The following is a 17385-nucleotide window of genomic DNA, read 5'->3' on the forward strand; positions in this document are numbered from 1 at the left end:
CCACAAGTGTGATTTTTTTTCTTTTTTTTGTACAAAGTAAAAGCTTTTCAAAACAAATTTCTTGGTTAAACATTAGAACACAGTAGTGTGATAAACAGTGCAATTTTTTTCATATTTTATTTAATATTAACAAAATTATCCACAAATAATGTTTATTTTTTCACTTAAAAACTGAGGTACGTACACTCAGATTAATAAAACATAATTTGTTACGTTTTGAATATGGATATTTTTCTTACAAAAACGCATGGATTAGCTAGAGGAGGCCTTTGTTCACCCCCCGGAGCCATGTGAGACACTTTTTTTTAATGGATGGGCGCATTTTATTTAACTGCTTTTGGACGGATGCATGCAACACCCGCTGAGTGGCATTAAACAGCTTGAAAGATCAAAGACCATTTTTAATATAACTCCGACTGGATTCGTCTGAAAGAAGAAAGTCACATACACCTAGGATGACTTGAGGGTGGGTAATTTATGGGCTAATTTTCATTTTTGGGTGAACTAACCCTGTTTTGAGTTCTTTAAATTCTTCTCATATTTGACCACTTTAAGGCTAGACACTTTCCCTACATCAAAAATCAGCTGTGAAGAAGGATGTAACATCTCTATCACAGGAATCAAGTGTGTCCAAGCAGGAAGTAAGGGTTCCCCAGCAGGAAGTAGAATGCAAGCTGTTCCTGTCCATACCCAGCTGTCACAGTGTAGCTATAAGGACAGCACTCTAGTCAAGATAAATGAGTTATCAGGAGCTATTTCCCATCTGAGGTCACCCATCCCAGCCTGAACGCGTACACACACGCTCCACACTGGATTTGAGGGAATAAGACCAGAACTCACCTTCCTGGTCACGGCTGGGTCGAGATAACTCTGCACCTTGTGGATGTATGTGTGAGGAGGATTCTTCACCTGGAATCGCTCCTGGAAAAGAGAGATATGGAGATGTGTTCATCATTTGACTGATTTTAGAGTATGAAAGTCAGTAAATATTTGCATCCGTTGTGGGTGTGTGAGGGATGTGGAGTAGGATGATCCCATTTGTGGGTCTTTTTGAGTCATATATACCAGTAAATGTGAATTACATTCAATATTCCCATAATGTTGTCCCAATGAGATTAACAACGTTTGCTGAACAATTTTATGTTTATGTTTATTAAGAGTTTGTGAGCTCCCAGCATGCATTGTGACATGATTAAAATAAGTTCTTACTCTCATAGGAGTGATGTTTATCATATTATCATCTTCATTGGAGTGTTGAGTACCATGTGCGACTCTGCAATGTTCACTTCATATATGAGTTCAATTGCTAATTTTGCAGTGAACAAAGTACTGCAGTATTATTTGAGACAATTAAAAACCTCTTCAGACTGAACACGTTCTGAATACAACTCCACAAACAATTAGAGTTTAACAAATCACTCTGATTCCTTGAACAATATCAGTCTCTGTGTGATCAGATGGTCTGTTCACCATATAATAAAAATTAATTTAGGGGACCTATTACCACCACTTAATGCATGGCTGCAAGATTAAAATAAATAAATGACTGATTTTATTAAATATTGAAAGTTGCAAGCATTATTTTGTTTTGATGAGTTCTGCTAATATAATAAAGTTGACCATTAAAACAACTCAATATTGTATGTAATTTAAACTGAAATCTCTGTGTTAATTGATTTAGTTGTAGTAACTTAACCAAAATTGTCTTGATAACTGCAGTGACAAGTAATACCTTACATTTTCTTTAGAATTACACGCTAAAGTTACCTTTTACATATGGTATGTCATCTGTTAATCTTATCTGACTAATTATTAATAGTTTAAGAATAATAACTATGCATACTAATAGTTTTAGTATATTCCATATCAAATATGTATTCCATTCTGTCACACATTTGGATGTTTCCCTTGGCAACAGTCAATCAACAGCAGCACATAACAGGAAAGAGGAAGAGACCTAGTTCCCTTCAAAACAACACAAGGCCCCTGCACACACACAACACACCAGCCACTGATATAACATTGACATTAACATGTGGCCCGTGTGTGTGTGTGCATGTGTGTGCGTCTGGGGTGCATTGTATGAAATATGAGACAGTATAGCATTTTTAACATTAGTATAAAAAACCGCAAGCATTTTCTACACTAGAAAAAAATATATAAGTAAAAAAAAATGCTATATAAAGCCAACCTATTATTATTGTTACTGTTTTTAGTAGTAGTAGTAGGGCCAGGTCATGTGATCTCAACATACAAAATATTTATCAGGGGTGGTCACATGATGGCCAGTACAGTTCACCATTTCTGTCAGTATGACTGGTTGGATGGGACAAACAGTGGAAGATGAATAGAAAACACAAAACAGACGAGTTGTGTTGTCTTCATGAGAACAAGATTGAGACAATATGTTATGTCTGCAGGGACACAAGGTCACCTGATGAACAAACAGTGACTCAATGTAGTACAGATTGCTTACACTTGTCTCACTGAAACATGTGGTGAAATCTAAAATACATGACTGGGATCGGAGGAATTTATTTCCATGGGGCACAACATGTGGCACCATGTTAAAGTTTAACCATAAATGAAAGTTCTGTAATCATTTACTCAACCTCATGTCGTTTTAAACCGGTATGACTTTATTTCTTCTGCAGAACACAAAAAACGGCATTTTGAAGGATGTTTTGTCAATCCAATGAAAGTCAGAGGGGTTCAAAATAACACTTGGAATGATATGTGGGTGAGTAAATGATGACAAAATTTTTATTTTGGGGTGAACTACAGGTGACAATACCCCCTGTAGTATCTTGAGGTTATGTATCTAGTCCATAGATCAACCCATGCCGGTTCCAAACCTGCAAACTTTCAGTCACTCTGGGATTACATAACCTTCAGTTCTTTAGCTGCTAGCTGCACTTTACTCTAGATGAAAGACTGTGAGAATGTAGGAGGTAAGAGAAGGAGAGAATGTGTTACCTGGTCACAAATGAGTTCCCATTTCTTCTCGTTGTCGTACTGCCGTAGTAATCTTGCTTTGTCTGGAGGCAAGTTCATTGAGTTCTGTGTAAAGACACACAGAGAGAGTGAAGTTAGTTAAAGTCCTGTAACTTCCACAGCTAGAAAAATGATTAAGATTAAGAAATTATTTATAGCAATGTAAATCTCACAGATACAACCTTTAGGAAGTAAAGTGTGCTTCAAATGCAATGCAAAGTCTTTAAAAATGAGCTGAAAGTGAAGAATATGTGTTTGTCTGAACCCTTAAAAGTAAATCCACCCCATTCATAACAAACTCACTTCCATGGCTGTGTGTCTGTATTAGAAAAAATGACTGTGTGTAAAATGTGCGGGTTCAGCAGAAGAAGAGGAGACACATGGGGCTGTAAGTCTGCTATGCCAGCATCTTCTTCCTCTACAGACAGCAGCGAGAGCTGCTCAACTCAAGAATGAATACTGCTATAAAACACTCCCATCAGTGCAGAAAGAAAAAGTCATCAGGGGGCGGATTCAGTAAAAAAGCCTCTTAAGAAAGAAAAAAGTAAGAGACAAAATCTACTGCAAAAAGATTGAAAGAATTGAGGTACAATTCTTAAAAAAACATTATTTGGAAAATAAAAAAAAGAATAAAATGACAGTAGTGTAATACAACAAATTCAATACAGCCAAATCTAAATCCAAATCATTTTTAAACCTTTAAGTATCAATCCTCACAATTATTCGCATGTAAAGGCTGCAACATGTGTTGCAACATTGGAAACTGGAAAGCATTTGGTTAATGGAGAGAAAAAAAAAAAAAAAACTTCAATAGGCAAAAGCTGCAGGTTCTCATTGAGGAAATTATTATTGCAGGGAAGAAAATTCTCCTTGGGAGGCTGATTATATCAGGATGGAAAGTAGGAGGTGTGCGCATGGGAACAAGCGGCAGACGCTGTTTCAGCGATGACAATAGATCATATAAGTAAAATATCGTAGTAGTTATATGTTTTATATGCTGAATGCTTAATATTTAAAACAACCTAATAAATTCATAAACTCAACATCTTACCGTTAAGGATTTGATTTCTTCTTCAACACAGTCTTGTCATTTTTATTTATTTTTTCAGATACTAGGATCTAATTGATTTGGTTCACGAACTCTTCACTTTTTTTACCCCACAACCTCTGTGAAGTAAATGAAAGGAACAATTCCAGAACCAATGCCTTAAAAAAAAACTAATAATATGTAGTGCTCTATAGACTTTATGAAATTACGTCACTTAATCAATCCAAGATATTTTTCACTGCAACAGTTTACTAATGCAGCTTAGTCTTTTTCAATAGGAGTGACTTTGTGCCGGCCTTTGGAGATGTTTATGCTCAAACATACAGCGCATCTGCACATGTGTGCGCTCAAACTGCAAACATGTGCTGAGATCAGACCTCCGCCTCTTACACAAGCGCTGTCCTCTACGTCTGTCCTACTTTCACACATCTGCTGCATGGAACTCCCCCAAAATACTGCAGTCACCAGAGCCCCAATCCGTACCCCACCCACCCCAACACAAACACACGGCCCTCTCCAACCGTGTGCTGATGTGAACACTAACCCATTTGAAAAAACCTATACTGTTTATCTGTGTGTGTAGACGTGGGCTGCTCTTGTTGTTTTTCTCTGTAGGTTTCCAGAGCAGTGTTATATGCACACAGGGAGGCTATGTTGTGTTTTCCAGCCTCAACACAGCAGCTGTTGGCCAGAGCGAAACCCAACACTTCAAATCTGATCTAAGGCAAGCCATCGTAATGGTTTTGAGCATTGTTTTCAACAGCACTTCTTTAATATGAAGACATTAGCTCTGTTCTAAAACCTAAATTGAACTGCTTGACTGTATAGGCAGCATCCTCACTGAAACCAGACCTCTCAAGCATTTACTCACGACTGATTCCAACAGAGTTTGCCATTAAGCTAACCGTGCGAAAGATGTCACTCATACATATTAGGCAAAACTGATTAATCATTATGTGATTAACCATATATGATATGATTTTCCCATTGTGTGCATTAGAACAGAGAAAACGTGTCGTGGTGGACGGAAAAGTCACTCAACATTTCTATTTAAAGTAAACCCTTGTGATAAAGAAGTACACTTTTGCATACTTAAAAAAAAAGAGTACTTATTACGGAAATACTAAGCTTTAAAATAATATGCTTGTGTGAACTGAATGTAATTTTTGGACAATTAATTGCATGTCATTTGCAATTAAATGGAAATTAATTACCATTTAGATTTATATTGAATGCAATTAGCTGAAATTTAGAGTGCTTTTTTTTTACCCACTTACAGACTTAAGTACATCAGTGTATGTAAATGTATAATTACTTACATGGTCTGCCAAAGTGTACTGTTAAATATAACAACAAGTATTTGATAAACTAAAATATGCTTTAATACAATTTCTATTGAAACTTGTCATGCATTCAAATATATGTTATTACATATGTGTAATATTGAAATTCATTACATTTACAATGTAATAACTTCAAATGTAATATCAAATAACACTCTACAGTTACAATTATATTCAAGTGCTTTACATGTGCTGTAGCATGTTAGTCAAAAATAAGTGTACTTCTTTGAAGCATGACAAAAGATACATAAAACATAATGAAAGAATTGTAAAATGTTAAAATATGTTAATCTGACATTACAAAGTACACAAAAGTGAGCTCTCTTTAAGTACACTTAAATGGCTTTATATTAATTATATTATCTCCAAGTACAGTTTCTTTAAATATACTTTTTAAGATTTAAAGTACACTACAAGTGCACATTCAATACAAGCACACTTCTTTTTCACAAAGATACATGCAATGTTATTTTAGAAGAATGAAAGAAGTTGACACTGCCACAAAAGAGATTGTCTGTATATTAAATGTAACTCACTAAAAACAAACTACAGACAGGTTAAATGTTAAAATGAAGAGCGTAGAGAATGGAGAAGAATTTTAAATACATTTATTTCATACTAAGTAGTTTAAATATGTTAACGTATTTAATGACATATATTGCTCACATATAAAAAAATATAATTAAACTTTATTTGGAGCATTACTTGTGCACAATGCACATTTCTTAATATTAAGCCTCAAATGTGTTTTAATGTCACTATTGATGAGGATTGTATGATCTTTTAATAATGGCGGTCTTTAAATGCAAGATATTTCAAGTGTACCTGAAGTATACTTGCAGTAGGTCCACTGTAGCACAGTAAAATATACTTCAGCATATCTTTAGTTGGACTTCAGCACTACTTCCACACAATTAAAGTGCATTAAGCACAACATTAGCTGTTCCAATTTAGCAGACTTTAAGGCCCAATCCCAATTCTACCCCTTAGCCCTTCCCCTTTCCCCTACCCCTCCGTTTCGCGCGTTCACGTGAAGGGGTAGGGGTGTCTCAATTCTCTTTTGGTTGGAGGGGGAGGGGTAGGGGAAGGGCCAGATAGCCCTTCAAACGAAGATTTTTCGGGACCACACTTCAAACGAAGGGGTATGAATTATCTCAGCGTAAACCGGCTTCAGCGGCAACATGGCTGCCCGAGAGAACAAAAAGACACAAATGTAAGCATTTTTTGGCATTAATAAAGATTTTAACGAAAAGTAATCATTTGTTTTATGTTACAGGGCAATAACCACCATAGACATTGAGGGAGGCTAGTCCCCCCAATAATTAGAAATCGCTAAACCCTTTTCTCAAATATTGCCAATTCGAGAGAGAGAGAGAGAGAGAGATGAAAGTTGCGTGCATGCGCGTCTATGCGTTTCTCTTTTTAGAGTGACTTTACTTAAAAAACAGCGATTTTATCCTCTCGTTGCTGGAAAATATAATGTAGCGATTCAGTATTTAAACTGTTATTAATAAAAGTCGTGGTGCAGCGTTGACAAGTTTCTTTTCTCCTGGATGTGTGAGCTGCGCGATCTCCTGTATTGTAGGAGCTAGACGACGTATGATGACGTGTGACGTATAGTAGTAGTGCCCCAATACTTAGGGGAATATTTTCACCCCTACCCCTTGACACTCTGTTTCAAGGGACAAGGGGAAGGGGTAGGCGGAGGGGTAGGGGAAGGGGAAGGGGAAGGGGAATAAAATAGAATGAGCATTGGGCCTAAGTATACATGTTTAGTATACTAAAATTACCAATTGCAGGGTATTTTTATTTAGTACATAAAATATAAATGAATTTCTAGTATACTTAGCATGAAATAAATGTATTTCAGATACATTTTAGTATATTTATTTTTCACTAGGGGAGTTTCCTCTTATCTCTCTTTGAAAAGCCAAACACAAAGTTTCTGGTTCTGTGCTTGTGGACAGACATGCTGATGAAGGCTGTGTAATATGATATTGCTATGACAACAGAGAAACCTAAATCTAATCTGCAAGGCCAGATGTCTGACAAATGAAATAAAGATCTGCAGATCTACGGATTCTATTTGATAGGCAAACGCATATGCTGAACAAATACACACGCTTGCAGAGCTGCCAGTTCATGCCAAGTTCAAGTTTTACAAAACAACCGGCCCAACCCACACCGAAGTGACTACCCACACCTTGATCTATCTTTAATGTTTCAGAGACACACAATGTAAGATTCCTGGTGAAACAACATATCCAGACAGGGCAGATTATTTGTTATATTTACTTTACTTTACTTTACTTTTAGTCATTTAGCAGACGCTTTTATCCAAAGCGACTTACAAATAAGAAAAAGTAATTAAAACTAAAAGGTAAAACTCTATAAATACTATATATATATACACACATTTATTTGATATAGTTATAATTATATTTCCAAATGTAGAATCCCTTGAGGCCTGCAGATGGATGATTAGACAAGTAGAGCCAGGCAGAGATAGTCTGATGCATATTACACACCAAAACAAGAGCTGGGCTCAACCCACCGATTCCAGTCTGTCGGAAGATACAAAGGTTTCTATATCTGTGAAACATTCAGCACTATTTATTAGGTTTAAGTGGATAGAAAATCTGATTACAAAGTCTAAACAAATGTATTACATTTTTTGATAACACATTAGTATAGAGACCAATTCTCACTATTAACTAGTTGCTTATTAGCATGCATATTACTAGACTAATGGCTGTTTATTAGTACTTATAAACCTTATTCTGCATGACCATATTCTAGATCCCTTAATCCAACCCACTGTTATCCTACTAACTATTAATAAGCATAGTTAAAAGGTCATAGTTAATAGCAAAAGTCAGAGTTAATAGTGAGAATTGGTCCCCAAACTAAAGTGTGACCCCTTTTTTATTGTTGTCTGTACAATCGTCTGGATAGAATAAACTCAATAGTCTATCATCTGAGTATCACTGATTTGGGATTTATTTTCTCCTAAACATAACATAAAAACATGGTCCGGTTATTTGACATGACAATCAGATCTTTTCCTGTCCAAGGGGGTGTTTCTTGATCAGAATAAGTTGCAATGTGGACCAGACTTTATACTGACAATCAAAAAAGTCACAATTTGTTTAAAAGCATTGAAAAAGATATTTCAACATCTGAACCTAAGGTGCAGTAAAATGCAGTGTCAAAAACTATATATACCACCACTTCTGAGTCATTACAACCATATTTACCACCAAAGAATATGACTCTAAAATGGAAAATCCACTCGTGTGGGAAAGAAGTTTCCAGGAACAACTGCTTGGTTAGCACATTGACGTCTTCTTGTATTAATGGTCAGTTTGACCCTGGAAACCGAGTTCTGGCAGTACTTTGATCACCTGTGTTTGAGTGGCTCCGATGGGACGATCTCAAACATCCTGACCGCTCAAAAATCCAAATAAGCACCTACACATCCACCCCGCCCTGACCCAAACACCACTAAACACAGCTCTCCCAAAACTAGCACAGCTTGAGCATGAATAAAAGAGGGTGATATCCTCATCACTTCATAGTGAGAGCAGGATTTGCTCTAAATGACATGAGAAGAACGAAACCTTAGAGTTCAAATTAAGTATTGTACCATGCAACTGTGAAAAATGTGCAATTTTGTTATACTTTTTAGACCATGGTAGATATCTAGACCTAGACCTAGACGGCCACCGGGACAAGACCACAGGAACCAGACGGGTCCTCTGCACAATCTAACTTTGCTGCAGCATGGATCAACTGCTGGTTTTGTCTGGCCAGAGGAGAACTGGCCCCCCGACTGAGCCTGGTTTCTCCCAAGGTTTTTTCTCCATTCTGTCACCGATAGAGTATTGGTTCCTTGCCGCTGTCGCCTCTGGCTTGCTTAGTTCACTGAAAAAAATGTTTCATTCATCCAATTAAAAAAATGTAGGGTAATGATTCACATCTATATTTTTTAACTTGAGCCAATGAAAAATAAATAACTTGCCCTAAGGGCAATGTGTTTTCATTTCATTGTAAATAAATGTGAAATTTACTAGAAATTTCGAAATGAAAATTGTTTCACCATTTTTTTTTGTAGTAGTAAATATCATCAAGCAGCTTAGCTGGATATATCTGGGATAGGAGTACTAATAAAAATGTTTTCTGGCATGTCAAGCAGAGGTGTATGTTTTCCATTGGGAAAGCAGCTGTTTGATGGATGCATCTGTAGTGAACGTACAGTATGTTATGGATTTAACAGGGCACTGCTATGATGGAGATCACATTAAACATTACACTTTAAAGTTATGAAGTGTGTGCATGTCTAAGGCTGGACAGGTGTCATCACCTCTAAACAAAGTCCCTCAACGGCAGTTTAAATGTCCCGTTCTTGTATCAGAATCACTGTGGATTTGTTAACCATAAAGCATAAGTCTCTGTCTGGTGTGAGTCTTGGATCTGAAGAGTTTCTCAGCATAAAGAGGAAGAGAGCAGCTCCCTCAGACTCAAATCTCTCTGCTCTTTCCTCTCAGTCAAATCTTTTTTTTTTATTATCTTTTTTTTTTTTAGGAAATTCATGTTATGGTGCTCTTTGATATGGAGTGACAGATCGCTGTATAGAAGCTTCAGTTGTAGCGAGTGAGCACAATCATCCCGTCGTCTTTATTACTAGTTTTAACACGAAATAAACATGAATTAACAAATCATGCCTCACGTATAATCACTCAATCAGTGTTTCAATTAATGAAAGACATCATTAAACAAACGTAGCACGTCACGTAGTATTTCATTTACCTCAGGCAAGTCATCAGAATCTACAGCTCATTATTGGCTTGAGAAATTAAGTCTAGAGAAGAGCATTTTGAGATATATCAGACTATACACTCATTATATTTTACTTTACATGTTAGTAATGTCTTAATTATTTAATGTATGTTTAAATAAATCTGTTATGAAACAAGTTATGACAGCCACGGTGTCAATGTTTATATCTCAACAACAAATAGAAACTGTATAAATGAGAAGTTAATTAAAAAACTGCATTATGTGCAATTTACATGTTTGCGTACACATTTTTTATTTGAGTGTTGATTATTATAGTTAAAAATAAATAGTAATTGAATTTAAGTTTGGGCTCTGTTGTTAATTGTAACCTTATAGTAGGGCTGGACGATATGGCCAAAATTTATATCACGATATATTTCTTAATTTCGGTCAATAAGATATAATTCTGATATCGATATGAACACTATTAAAAAAAACCTCGTAAAAACTGGCAAGAACGCCCACAACAGATGTCTGTGCATACAAACTTATGAAACATGAATTTGCCAAGTCTATGACACCTCATATAAAACGTCAAACGCCACAAATAAATCATTGTATGGGAAACACTGGTAATGTATATCGAAATATCGGAAATATGTTTAAAAATCATATCACCGTTATTGAAAAAAATTATATGAACACGCGAGCATAACATAGCGGTTTGCAGATCAATAAATGAGAGGGCGCAGCGTTACCAGAGTTGCCCATATACCACACCTTCTTACAACACAGTAGGGCTATTGCAGACAGAAACAATACTGTACTACATCGATGTTTCCTATCGTTAAAAAATGATTTTTTAAACGGCACCCCTGCTCTCGACAGACGGCACCCCGGTTGGGAAACACTGGTTTAGAGCAGAAGCTGAGGTAAATTTTTATCCCTAAGAAAGTTGTAATTATAACTGAATTTATTTAAAGAGGTGGTTCACTGGGTTTTTTCTAGGCTTGATTGTGTTTATGGGGTGCAGTCTAACATGTGTTAATGTTTCGTAAAAAAAGAAAAAACGCATTATTTTTCACATAATTTACCTTTATTCCACACCGCTCTGTCCCTTCTCTGAGAAACGGGCTGATCATTTCCTTCTTTTATGAAGCCCCTCCCTCAGAAACCCCTTTAAAAAGCAATTTGTCCAGTAAACCATTGTTTAATAAAAAAAAAAAAGTTTAGCTTTTTTTTCCTCCTGCTGTACTGAAACCATACTGAACCGTGATGTCAAAATCGAGGTATGTACCAAACCGTCATGTTATATATATATATATATATATATATATATTCAAAAGCAATTACTAAATGGAACAATTATTTTTCACATAATTTACCTTTATTCCACACCGCTCTGTCCCTTCTCTGAGAAACGGGCTGATCATTTCCTTCTTTTATGAAGCCCCTCCCTCAGAAATAGGCGATGGGCTCTGATTGGATAGCTAGCCCAGTGTGTTGTGATTGGCTAAACTGCCTCTAGTGCACATGTGCAGAGCAGGGCGACGCGAGGAACAGTATTAAGAACCGCTGCTTTAGAACATTGATTTTGAAACTTGTGAATCCATTAGAATCGTTAGAAGACAGAATCGCGATTCATATATGAATAGATTTTTACGTGCACCTCTAGTTTTCTCTTCCTCTTCTCTAAAGCAGCGCAGAGGCTTAAATAAACGATATCCCTACTTACAGATTAATGGCTGAAAGCATTCCTGCATAAACACTTGATGTTTCTCACTGATGTTTTCAAGACACTGGCCAACAATTGTACGTAGCAGTAACATCTGTATAGAGTGAGCTCAGAATCTGTCAGCAGGGAAGTCAGCGATTGCAAACAGACGAGACCTCACGCAGGAAATTATCTCTTTTTTTGTCTTTCTGTCCAAAGACCAAACGGCTCCTCAGATTTAGCCAGGTGGCGAGTGTCGTACCGTAATTAGCGCAACGTTTCCGTAATCTGGCCGATTCTGCGGGGCTCCGCAGGCGTCCCCCATCTGCTAGCAGATTAGTAATGTAATCTCAGACCCCCGCTGTCCGCTCCAGCCCAACACAGACAATGGAAAACTAGCTTACTACTTAGTGAATACTACACAACATCTACTGTACAATATACTGGTTAATTTTTTTTTTTGCATTTATTATTTGCAAGTATGCTCATCACATGACCTCATGATTATTTTATATGTCAGGGATGTACAGTTATCATCTTGTCAATGAAAATTTAGCATTTTATATAATACTAAATTTAATCGTCTATAATCATATATGATACTATGTGTCATTTTTGATAAACAGATTGCTAAGGCCTCTAAAACATAAACATGATCAAAAATATTTGCTCAGTTTGGACCTCATTTTGGAAATAAAATTGAGGTGTTTTTTCCTCCTTGAGTATGAGCTCCCTATTGTGACTTTGTGACTATCATGCTATATGAGCCATAAAAGCCACATGCAAACTTTATTTATATATATATATATATATAAAAATTTTTTATTTTTTATTTTTTATTTTTTTCCTGCTATTATTTCATGTCAGGCTTTATAGGGTTAATATAATTTTGAGAAAAATGGATAGTTCACCCAAAAATTTAAATTCTGTCATCATTTACACCCTTGTGTCTTTCCAAACTTGAACGACGTTCTTTCGTCTGTTGAACACATAAAGAAGATATTTTGAAAAATGTTCTGTGTTCATTGACTAAAAACTATGTCCAAAACTAAAATGCTAAGATTTCTAAAAATGTATTCTTTTATGTTCCACAGAAGAAAGAAAGCAATATGGTTTTGGAATGACATGAAGGTATAAGTAAATGATGACTGAATTTTAATTTTGGGGTTAAATATCCCTTTAACTGTTGGATGTGCATTCAAATAAACAGTCAGAAAAAGGAAAAGTAGGAGTAATTCGGAAGTGTGCTATTGTAAATTAAAATATGATAATGCTGAAAACTCTTCCTGGCAAAACTTGAGTGATTACTGCGTATAAATAATAAACTCAATCAGATAAAACCTGTTGGTCCTAGTTTATATGCATTTTGAGAGTCTTGTGCTCAGTGTCTACTACCCTGGGAAGATTACAGCAGATTCATGTTTAAACAGAGGCCGATCTGTGATGGGTTATCAGAGTGTAATCCTTTAAATACTGTACAGTTAAGCTGATTTATTCTCTTTTCCAGCAGCCCATTTATTTCTCCCTCTCTTATTCCCTTTCCAGGTGATATATCTCATTACACATCTGTCGGAAATATGTATAATATAATCCTCACAGGTGACGAATGTCCTACAAATTTGTGGTAGTTTAATGCCTCTTGTATCACTTTTGTGTTCATTAACTTTAAATCAATTTATCACATCCATTTGGCAAGTAGTCATGTAATAAGTGGAGTAATTTCTTGGTCATTTCTTTTGTGTTGAGGTCCTGATCATTGTGATAATGACTGGCTGACTGTACATGATCCCTGTTGAAAATGATGTTTTAATTGTGTCATTATGGTTGGGGGTAATTATGCTGGAAGGGTGGACAATTAAAACAGTTTCCTGCACATATACGACCGCGTTTCAATTAGTGCACTTCTACTACATAGTAAAAGTATGTAGTTTGTGCTCTTATACAGGAGCATTGAGTTCAGTTTGTCTTAAAGCCTTTATCAGATCCATCAACAGATAATACTAGTAATGCTTGAGACTTAATGCAGCTATGCGCAGATCTGCTATCGAAGCAGCTTTTCCAGGTGCTTATCCATTTAAGTCACTTGTCCCAAAACATTTTAACTAAACAGCTTAAGTCGGCATGAAACATAAGTTACAATTATTTTTTTTCATCCCAATTGTGCCATATATCCAAAAAAGGCTTCCCAAACAGAGAGAGAGAGAGACGATTTTGTACATCAGGAACTGATTGTTGTCATTTGCCAAAAATTATGCCAAAAAGGTGGAGGACATGAGAAATATAAAGTCAATCAAATTGTCCAGACCAGTATTCAGTATTATTGTTCTCATTTGTTAATTAAGTTATCCTAGAGCACTGTTGCATAAGTGAACTAAAGCAAAACACAGACCACGGCTGTTGGATGTTCATAAGAAACAGCAATCTGCATACAAGTGTCTAGTAATTTTGATTCCTGATTAAATACATTTATGCTTCTTTGCCTTAAAAAAAAAAAAAAAAACTCTATGCAACTTCCCAGTGCTGCATTTTCAATATAGATGGACATATTAGTTGTCCAGTCACACCATGTGTTTTTGTGGCTGTCCAGAACAAGTGTAAATGTTCCACTCTGGTTTAGCTTGAATGAAAATGAGTAGTCCATCAAAAAGGGAGAGCAAATTTTTCAAAAACCTTCATCTCACACAAGTACAACATACAGTAGTTGCTCCAGCCACATTTCTCCAAACACATATAAAACTCTCATTCACACTCATTCAATGCATTGGTTCAGATTACAAGGCCAAAAGAAAGAAAGAAAGAAAGAAAGAAGAGTAAGTGAGAGATATGTGTAAGGGAGCAGTGAGTTGTAAAAGGGTGGGCAATGGTGATTATGATCATTCAGTCTCGAGTGTCTCACCACACTAATAATATGAAAAGCTAAAGCATCACAATTACTAACAGCAACCACAAACATAAACACTATAAACCAACAGACAACAACACAGCTGAGAAAAAACATCATAAACTGATTCCAGTCATATAAAACCCATCATGTTACTTTTTTACTACTGCGCTTCTGTCCCGAGTCGGCTGTACACATGTGATTTGTGCTGTCCTGTACAGATGCTGTTTGTCAGATCGCACCCATAGACTGTATAAAAACATGGACGTAGTGTCCGTGACGTCACCCGAAGGTTTCCGAAGAGCGTTTTTGAAGATCAAAGTGGGCGGAGGCGGCCGTCGCCATCTTGGCAGCGTGTCACCTCGCGTCACTGCCGGGTAATCGAAAATGGGCAAAGAGGCGGGAGCTGGTTGCTGAAACCACGCCTACCTAACTCGACGGTGGTGACAGCAGCGGAAATCCACCTGTCACTCAAGTGGCCATGCCCTTAATTATGCAGAACTTTAAGGCTTAATATAATTTAAACGGATGAGTTATAAAAAAATTCACCCCCCTCACAGTTGTCATGAAGGGCAAAATTAGCTATATAGACCAAAATAATTTTTTGAGCCAGGCTGTATACATGTTTTTTTCTGCTGTAAATGTGGGCAATTTAACATGGGGAGTCTATGAGATTGACTCCCTTTTGGAGCCAGCCTCTAGCGGCCAGTTGACGAATTACAGTTTAAGTCACTTCCGTGTTGGCTTCACGAGAGAGAGCGGGAGGTTGCCGCTTGATCACACAATATGACCTCAGTCTTGAGTAACGCCCACAGCAGAATGTGAGACATCAACTGTCTTTATTGTTAGACTAAAAAAATACATATGAGCTAAGAACTGAAATGGTGGCATTCAAATAAATGCAAACCTTGAGCTAATTTTGACGATGTCTGTGCTGTTTCTCATTGTAAGAGCTCAACAAAACTCCATAAATGTGACCAAAAATTTCAGACACTGCCAGAACTTTCTAAGAAGACCACAACTATGATTATCTAGATTAAAAAAAGTTTGACAAGAAAATTCAATTTTATGAAATTTGTAGTTGACAGGTATGTAGTTATTAGGGTGTTCTGGATGGTTGCCAGGGTGTTCTTATATAGCTCAGAACATTTCTGTATGTTGGATTTCTCATGTCAACATACAGTAACAAGCAGTTGGTGAGTATGTCTAAAACGCTAATAAGATTCAGTTGGGCAACTTAAAACATCAGTCACTTCTTTGTGTTTTCTGAGACAAATATCAAACATGACAAGTGACTGGCCCTGAGGTTTGTGTGTGTTGTAAAGGGTTCCACAAAATCCCCCTGAGATCTGACCGCGACACTCTGACAGAGCAAAACACACTGCTAATTCACGCTCAGGACCTATTAACCCTGTCACATGACACATCACATCCATCTGACCCATTACACATGCAGGAAGACATACAAAGACAGACACTACCAGAACAAGATGGAGAGAGAGACAGCGTTTGATTTGTTAACAGTAGTAAAATGTATGAACGCTTTTGTTCACAGTTAATTAATTTTTGTTTATAATACATTAACTAATGTCAATTTAAGTTAACTTGAAATGTTAAAATTGTATAAAAAATAATGAATTAAAAGTATATTTAGAAATTGGTATTAAATTAATACCAATAAATAAACAAATAAATAAATACAAATAAATAAATAAATTAATTAATTAATACTCAACACCAAACTGTGTTGAGACGTGCTGAAGTCAATCAGCGGAAGTTAAAAGCAGCTCGTAAGTGTATTTATCTCTTGTCTCATTAGTGTTTAGCACAGTTGTCATTGCTAGGAAACGTTTGTTCCTCTTCAGGAACTCGAGCTGCGTCGGAAACGCTAGGGGAACGCCTTCTGTGACCACGCTCTGAATAACATGTGAAATCAGTCCAATAGCTGAGCGGGACGTCACGGGCGGGTGACGTCATGACCAGGAAGCTATAAAAGCACGTGCGGCACTGTGTTGAGACGTGCTGAAGTTGCGTTTGGTCTCTTACTGTATCGCATAACTTGTCAGTCGTGAGCACTTTGTTGTGATAAACAGGAAAGTTCCGCTGAATTCAATTTCCATTTTGTCAAACGGGTATAAAAAAGGTTAGTATACCGCTGCAGCCCTCGTGTGAAGACAGAAGAGTGTAAAGACCATCGCCTCTACTGTGCAGGGACACCGTCAAGGGACATAAGTATCGCTTTTGATTCATCCTCTTTTTTATACCTTGCTTCACTTCTGTTTCAGTTTTAATGACCAACTCTTACTATAACAGAGCTGGATCAAACCAGAGGACACTGCTACTCCTGCAGCACTCTCCAATAATTTCTCATTTTCCCACACTCCCCGTCTGACTGGAAGAGGTGGAGGTACTGGTCTGCTTATCTCTAATGATTTGGAATTTATTCCTTTACCTTCTCTGGGTATTAACAGCTCATTTGAATCACATACAATCACTATTACCCACCCTTTTAAAATCCATTTTGTAGTTGTACCACAAGGTAACTTCTTGGATGAATTAGAAATAGATGTGCTGCTCTTAACCTTTCCTGAGGATGGTACTCCCCTAGTTATGCTTGGAGACTTCA

General features: G+C 36.7%; 1 protein-coding gene across 1 annotated transcript in view; it reads right to left on the reverse strand.

Annotated features, from left to right (window-relative positions):
• LOC107734486 (formin-like protein 2) overlaps window positions 1–17385 on the reverse strand; it is an 88935-nt gene that overhangs the window by 52554 nt on the left and 18996 nt on the right. The window contains exons 2-3 of the mRNA XM_016546458.1: window positions 2977–3060; window positions 841–921 (exon numbers count right to left, since the gene is read on the reverse strand). Coding sequence (XP_016401944.1) covers window positions 841–921; window positions 2977–3060 — 165 coding nt within the window. The remainder of the gene's footprint in view (window positions 1–840; window positions 922–2976; window positions 3061–17385) is intronic.

The sequence above is a fragment of the Sinocyclocheilus rhinocerous genome, unplaced genomic scaffold, assembly GCF_001515625.1.
Source record: "Sinocyclocheilus rhinocerous isolate Xijiao unplaced genomic scaffold, SAMN03320098_v1.1 scaffold340, whole genome shotgun sequence".
Lineage (NCBI taxonomy): Eukaryota > Metazoa > Chordata > Actinopteri > Cypriniformes > Cyprinidae > Sinocyclocheilus > Sinocyclocheilus rhinocerous.